Below are 8083 nucleotides of genomic sequence, written 5' to 3'. Positions count from 1 at the left end.
CAACGGGGAATCCATCGAAACTGAGAATATACGTTTCCTCGTATTCATAAAGGATGCTCTTATAGATTTACGATGCACTACTCGCCATTCAAGTTAAATATTGGCATAATCATACTGCACTCCTATATTTTTCATGTCATTATTACCTCTAGAGCAGTTACGAAGTATTGTTAAGATAAAAAAAATACTCAAACTCTCTTAATCACAACTTACGATCAGGGAAAGTTCTTGAATACCATCCCAGACATTAAGACGCTCGGGTGCCAGACGTAGGAGGAACCTGACCGAGGGGATTTGAACAGGCTGAGGCTCAGGTAACGGTCAGTCTCACTCTAGGGGCCTAGCAGCACCCTTAAATTATCCCCCTAACCATTTATTTCCACCAAGATTCAAAACTTACACCCATTTACCTTCTCCCAAATTCAAAATCATAATTGCACAGACTTAAAATCCAACCGACTTTCGTTTTCAGTGCGGCTGAAAGTTGATGAATGAAAATTGGGCGGGTGGAGTAGGTATCATCCCCCCCCCTTATTGTCTGGGTCACACATAGTCGAATTGCGCATCATATTCTTCACTAAATTTCATACACCAAAGGCGGTTAGTCACATTTCGAATATTTCAAATGCTGATACGGTTCGCGCCTACCTCCATGCATCCGTCTTTCTTATGTAACTGTCCCGGCCATTCCTTCAGCTTATTCACATTCATATTCGCACCTGTTATGGCGGTCCGGACGAAGCACTGCCACCGCCTTTCGTTCGCAGTCACCAATTTTCGTCCTTCTTCGTCCTCTCTCCGTTTAGCAATAACACAAAAGTGGAAACGAAAGTGAAGTCGAAGTTCTTAATGCCAACAAAAGTCCACCATAGTTTAAATGCTTTTTGGTTTTAATTTAGTTTCGACTGCTGAAACGTCTTGCTTGCTGTGTTGAAGACCTGTAAGTTTCATCTTGCCTCACCCCACCATCTGTAAGGTGTAGCCCACCCATAAAAAAAAAAATAAAAAATAAAAAAGTCACTGCTCATCGTTCGATTTTTCAAACATATTCGTATACTTTGGAGATGACAATTTTGCGAATTTTATATATATATATATGAGACTACTACTGCGCTTAGGTTATTTCAAACGTTAAAATCCTTTCATATTTTGAAGATAAGTCATAAGCTGCGGTATACCATAATATGATATAGTAATTACAGCATATGCTCTTACCTGACCTTTCTGTTAGTATTGTTAAAAAGAATCATTCTTGCCGTTGCTAAGTGTGGTAATTATCGTTTCCCTTTCACTTAGCGTGCCCTATTCACCAACCTCACTTCCTGTACTCCCCCCCCCCCCCACTACCATTCCAGACTTCTTGCCTTCTCCCCTCCTCCTATCTCCTCACCCCTTTCAGGCTTCTTCCACCTCCTCCTCCCTCCTCAGTAAAGCCCATCTCCCCTACCCTCCCTCCGTCACACCCTCTCCACTTCCACCTTCACCCCTCTCAGATCTCTTCATCTCCCACTCCCCCTTCACCCCTTCCCCTCATTAACTCCCTCCTCTTTCCCCCCCCCCCCCGGCCCTCGCCTTTCCTCCCCGACACCTTCTGTCGCCTCTCCCTTCACCCTTCTCCTACTTCCTAGCCGCTCCCAGCGCCCCCCCCCCTCGTTCCCCTTCACCTCTCTCAGTACTCCACCCCACTCCTCCCCTACCTCCCCATTCATCCTCCCAACCTTTCTTCCTCTCCCCTACCTTCTTCCTCATCCTCTTCACAACTTCTCCCCATTCATCTCTCTCTCTCTCTCTTTAGGGTGGTTAGAGGAAAGAGAAGAGCTCTGGTCAAGAATATAAAGTGAAACAGAAAAGTGTTGTTATATGGTGTAGGTTACTTACTGGTGTGTGTGTGTGTGTGTGTGTGTGTGTGTGTGTGTGTGTGTGTGTGTGTGTGTGTGTGTGTGTGTGTGTGTGTGTGTGTGTGTGTGTGTGTGTGTGTGTGTGTGTCTTCCTTATTTCTATACCCCCTGTTTGCTCCCCCTCCCCCTCCACTCTACCTCACCTCATCCCCCTTTTCCCCTCCCATCCTCTCCCTCCCTCCTTCCCAGACTTTTTAACCCCCCTCTCTTACCTCCTTCACCCCTTTTCTCCTTCCCCTCCCCCTTCCACACTTTTCCTTCACCTCTCCCTCCCCCCTGCCATTCATTCCTCCCGGATCTCCTCCCCCTCACCCCTTCCCTCCTCTCTTCCTCCTTCACTCTCTCGCCATTCATCATTACTCTTTTATTTTCCAACTCACTGCTCCTCTTCGTCTTACTCCTTCTCTTCTTTCTCCTCCTCTTCCTTCTCCTACTACTACTACTGAGAACCAACGTCCCTATAACTCAAAAATGAAGGCTTAAAAATTTGCAAAAGAAAATGAAAAAAGTAAAAATACATATAAAATTTCACGGAAAAAAAAAAAAAAAGGTCGGATCGAATTTCAAGATTCACTATGAACTGACTGGATACGCCGAGTTTGAAAGACCGGAGATCGTAGTCAGTGGGAAAGCTGAAGTGACGAAGACAGCTCCTGAGTTGACCAGTTGCATATATACGGAATACCCAACAGCTACTTCTCATATAACCAAAATATAACAAGCCGGTATTAGTATTATGATTTTTATAATACCATCCGTAATAATGTAGTATTGTTGTTGCTGTTACTACTACTACTACTATTACTGTTACTACTACCAATCATAATAATAATAACACCACCTTGCTACTACTAATACTAATAATACCACCTCCCTACAACTACTACTACTACTAATACTAATAATACCACCTCCCTACTACTACTACTACTAATAATAATAATATAATACCACCTCCCTCCTACTACTAATACCTTCCTACTACTTTCACTATTCTACCATCACTACTACTACTATTACAACTACTCAGTAAAACTAATAAAGGACCAAAATCGAAACAACCACGTCATTCACAAAACTGTACTCATATACACGTACTCCAAGGGGCTGTTAGGGCTACAATCACAAACATACCCCCTCCCCTCCTCTCCCCCTCCCCTAAGCAAAACCCCCACAGCAAAAAATCGTCCTTGTGGGGATTTCTCTTTCTTATCTTTTTTTTTGTCTACATCTTGATAAATTTCCACTGATTAAATTTTTCGGAACTTTGACCTGATGGACATATATTTTTTTCCTTGCATTTATTCTTAACTTCAATTATATTTTTCTACGACACTTCATATAGTTACTTCACACTTCAAACTTTCAATTTTTCGAATTTTCAGCCCTTGAGACCTCCTGACCATGGTCCAAAAGGCAATATATTAATTTTATAGTACGGTATTTCAGTAATCATTTCCCTCCTTCACTACAGATTGTTTTGAATGCAAGTTATTCACGGTATGTTCAAGTTACTCGCTGCATTTCAAATTCCGTAAGGGGTGGCCACAAACAAAACGCCTCCATGTCGCCCTATCCCCCGCCACTGCAACATATTATTTTCCGTAATATTTCGTCCATCTATTCTATTCTATCCTTCGCACACAGCAACCTTTTTCACCTCTATTTACTGCTTGCTTAGGAATCAGATTTACGTATTATTATCTTCGGCGCTCCTGTAATCTAATTCGCACTAAATTTCACCTCTGATGACTTGTTTATGGTTCAGTTTCTAATGGGATGGCAATTTTTCTGAAGGTACAATACTCATTACCGTAACTTTCACCTTAAACGTCTTTTGCATACGGTTCAAACTGAATTTCTTTTCTTGCATTTTCCTATACTATTACAGTCATCCATCATTATCACCCTTAATGCCTTCTTGTTTGCAGTTCAAAATCACAATAAATCACTTCCTGGAACAAACCATTTATTCCACAACGTCTTAAAAAAAAATATATATATATCATATTTACGGCTCCAATTGTGTCGTTCCTTCTAACTGCACTTAAACTAACACTGAAAAATAGCCCTTAAACACTCTCTATTTACGGTTCATATTAAGATACAATTTCTTGGGCATAACGGGAATCCATCAGACACTGTTTATATGTACGGCTCAGATCATTTTTTTTTTTCCTACTGGCATTTTAATCTAGTAGTAAAATCACCCTTACTCGCTTTCTATTTATGGTCCATATTACGATACACTTTCTAGGACACACCACTTATTCTTTTCACATCATTTTCACCATTAACGACCTTTTACATATGGCTCAAATTACTTTTTTTTTTTTTTCCAATCTCCACCAAAAATATGGCCCTTAATGACTCTTTATTTAGAGGTCAAATTAGGTGACACTCTAGGAAATGCCACTGGTCCACTTCACACAATTTTCACCTCCAATGACACTCAATATTAGGTCCAAAGGCCAATACATAATTTCTCGTTAATTCAGTCGCATCGTTTTCATGTTTTCACCCCTACTGACTCACTATACAAGGTTCAAAATGCGATACACTATTAAAATGGTTCATATTCAGTAAAAGGTTCAAACCGTAACCCATATCCTTCAGGTAAGTTCAGTCACCTTGCTTCCATAATTTCACCCCTACTGAATCTTTATGTAAGGTTCAAAATAAAGATACACTCTGATCCTCACTTCAAGACGTCCAACTTTCGCCTCAATACGTCACATTTCCTTCACTGCCGTAATTTGTTTTCTCCCCACTTCCTCCTTCAGACCTTGCTTTCTCCCCCACCACATCACTTAGAGAGAGTCCTTGTGGCTGGGTTAGATCTGTCTTTTGTACCAGTTTCTCTTCTTCATCTCCTTGTCACCTAATTCATCTTCGTTTTATTTCTCTTCTTCGTCACTTGTCTTTAATTTTTATCATCTATCTGCAAATTCTTCCTCTCTTTTCCACTTAGTTTTTTTTCCTGGTTATTGTCTGGTATTAGCTTGCCACTTCTTACTAATTCCTTGCTTTCTCACCATCACACCACCAAAGTGTCCTTCTGCTTGAATTAAATAAAGTTCACTTAAATCTGACGAGTTTATTATTTTCCACTTAATTCGATTTTTTTTTTGCTTGTGTTTATTTATATTATGATTTCTTCCTTGCTTTTTTTTTCGGTTACTTGTTCCTTTTTTGCATTTATTTCGATTTTTTTTTTTCTGTCTTCACTTTTCTGCTTATTTTTCACTTTATGATTACTTTCTTCAGTATCCTTTGTTACCTTTTTCTTTCTCTCATTCCTTTTTATCAATTACTCCTATTACACATCCGTTTTTTTTCTTTCTTTATCGTTTCACCTACAGTTTATTGTTGCCTGTATTTTCACTGTCTTGTTTATTCTGTTTTCATTTTGTTTGCTTATCTTTACGTCTTACTGATCCATCCTTTTCCCATACATAGCCTCCAGTTTTTACGGTCTTCCACTTTCCTCCCAATTCTTTCTTGTTATTTTTATATATTTTTAGCTTTCTCTTTCACATACTTTTTTTTTTTTTTACAACTGTACAACTGCCTCCACAATCTTAAAATAAGCTCACTCTCTCTCTCTCGCCCATTCTAAAAAAATAACCTCTCAGTTTTTGCCTACTCTCTCTCTCTCTCAAGAAAAAAATAAATAAATAACTGGCTTTATTTTTTACATGTCCAACAACTCTCGCCACAATCTTAAAATTCTCTCTCTCTCTCTCCCAACTTAAAAATAACCTCTGTTTTTGCCTCTCTCTCTCTCTCTCCCTCAGGAAAAAAAAAAAATGGCTTTATTTTTTACATCTGTCCAACAACTCTCGCCACAATCTTAAAATTCTCTCTCTCCCAACTTGAAAATAACCTCTCAGTTTTTGCCTCTCTCTCTCTCTCTCTCTCTCTCTCTCTCTCTCTCTCTCTCAAAAAGAAAAAAAAAATCTAGTGTTATTTTTTACATCTGTCCAACAATTCTCGCCACAATCTTAAAATTCTCTCTCTCTCTCTCTCCCAACTTGAAAATTATCTCTCAGTTTTTGCCTCTCTCTCTCTCTCTCTCTCTCTCTCTCTCTCTCTCTCTCTCACGGGTGGAATGAAAGAAACTGGATGGCCTTGTGGTAGTCTTGGGATCCTCTTTCAATTCATCTTGGTTCAATCCCATTTTTTTTTTCTCTCTCTCTCTCATCTTTCTCTTCTCTCACACACGCCATTACCAGTCAATCTCATTTTAGTATCTCTCTCTCTCTCCTCTGGCTACCATTTGTTACATTTTTTATTATCTTTTAAGTCCTCTTCTTTCCTGTTCCTCTTCATCGCATCATTTCTCTATCTAAACACCTCTCTTCTTCAACTACCTTCCACGTCTGTTTCTTGCTGTCTCTCATTCTTTTTTTCTTTTTCATTCTCTTTCACACTTCGTCAGCGTATCAGTGCCATTCTTTCTTACCTGTAAATTTACCTGTATTTTTTTTCTTTTATAAATGACAGACGTATAAGCCTCATAATTTTTTCCATGATACACTATCTTCTTGTCACATTCCTTTTTTTCCTACCATTTATCACTTTCTTCCGGACAGTTTCTTGCTGGGTCTTCCCTGTAATATTTAATTTTCAAACATCTCATTTATTTGTTTCTTTAGTCCTTTTCTGTTTATCACAAGTTTTCATTTACCTACCAGTCTTCTTTTTTGTTCTCCTCTCTCTCAATGTCCTTTTTTCTTTAAGTGTAGGGAAGAAATAACGACAAGCTAAAAGCCTTCAATAACTGTTCTCCCCAGGAAAAAATAATTAAAAGACAGTGATAATCAAGGTCCATATCGAGATGCCCGGGGCGCATTGCGTTTAAAAGACTGAAGTCAAAGGAAGGAAGACATACAGACTGAGGAAGACAGTCTGTCCTGTCACATACATGAAGGACTGGGAGTACTGGCTAACAATTACATTAAACAGTTGGACAGAAAAGGGGTAAGAGTCTGCTGACAAACGGGTGCTACGCCGCAGTAATGGAGCGATGTAGACAGTTCGGAAGAGCAGTGGCCATTGAAGCAGGGATAGAAATTGCCACTCGTCTTCATAAACCATTCTTCTTTCCCTATTCTGCTCTACTTCCACCTCTCCTCTTCTCTCGCTACCGTTTCTTACTGGACTTGTGCGATCCCCTGGAAATCTTTTTCTTCTTGCATATCATCTCGTACAGCACCTCCAGCCCGTCCGCCAGACCGTCTCCTATGATGGCACAAGACGGCTGGACGTGGAACAGCTGAGACGGGCCTAATTCTCTCAGGCCCAGGCTCTTCTCTACCTGTGGAGCAAAGGAGAAGGTTAGAGAGGAGGGAGAGGTGGAAGGAATGGAGAGAGAGAGAGAGAGAGAGAGAGAGAGAGAGAGAGAGAGAGAAGAGCTGAGATATACCTAGCTTTATTCTCTACCTGTGGAGGAATGGAGAGATTGAGAGAAAAATGGAGGGGAAAAAATACTGGAGATGAGAGAAAGGGAGGGAAATTTGAGACAGGGAAGAAACAATGGAGATTAATATGCGGGAAAAATGTGGATGGGAGATGAGGGGGAGGTGGAGACAAAGGTGGAGGGATGGAGGGAAGGATGGAGAGACGGAGGGAAGGATGGAGAGACGGAGGGAAGGATGGAGAGACGGAGGGAAGGATGGAGAGACGGAGGGAAGGATGGAGAGACGGAGGGAAAGATTGAGAGGCGGAGGGAAAGATGGAGAGACGGAGGGAAGGATGGAGAAACGGAGGGAAAGAGGAAGAGACGGCGGGAAGGATGGAAAGACGGAGGGAAAGATGGAGAGACGGAGGGATGGGTTGGGAGAATGCTGGGGTGATGGAGAGAAGTTAGAAAGGGGAGGTATAATGGAGACTGAGGGGTGGAGGGAGATTAGAGTGCGATGGAGGGATGGAGAGAAAAGGTGGAGGAAAGCAGGGAGAGATGGAGAGAAGAGTGGAGAGAATGAGAAATGGAGATGAAGGATGGGGATGTAAGCATGGAAGAAAAGAACAGAAGTTATGAAAGCAATGAAAAGAAATGAGAGAGAGAGAGAGAGAGAGAGAGAGAGAGAGAGAGAGAGAGAGAGAGAGAGTTATGATGAAAGTGAAAGGAACAGAGGAAATGAAAGAACAAGGAAGCGAAAGTAGTGGGGAAGTAGAAAAGG

General features: G+C 40.9%; 1 protein-coding gene across 1 annotated transcript in view; it reads right to left on the bottom strand.

The window, feature by feature from the left end:
* Positions 1 to 7044: 7044 nt before the first annotated feature.
* LOC145394379 (ADP-ribosylation factor-like protein 4C) overlaps positions 7045 to 8083 on the bottom strand; it is a 16662-nt gene continuing 15623 nt past the window's right edge. The window contains exon 4 of the mRNA XM_080268250.1: positions 7045 to 7218. Within this exon, the coding sequence (XP_080124376.1) occupies positions 7045 to 7218 (174 nt within the window). The remainder of the gene's footprint in view (positions 7219 to 8083) is intronic.

This window comes from Coenobita brevimanus, chromosome 27 (assembly GCF_032717465.1).
Source record: "Coenobita brevimanus isolate Jiangsu-jjx chromosome 27, ASM3271746v2, whole genome shotgun sequence".
Lineage (NCBI taxonomy): Eukaryota > Metazoa > Arthropoda > Malacostraca > Decapoda > Coenobitidae > Coenobita > Coenobita brevimanus.
This window is presented reverse-complemented; position numbering and strand designations above follow the sequence as displayed.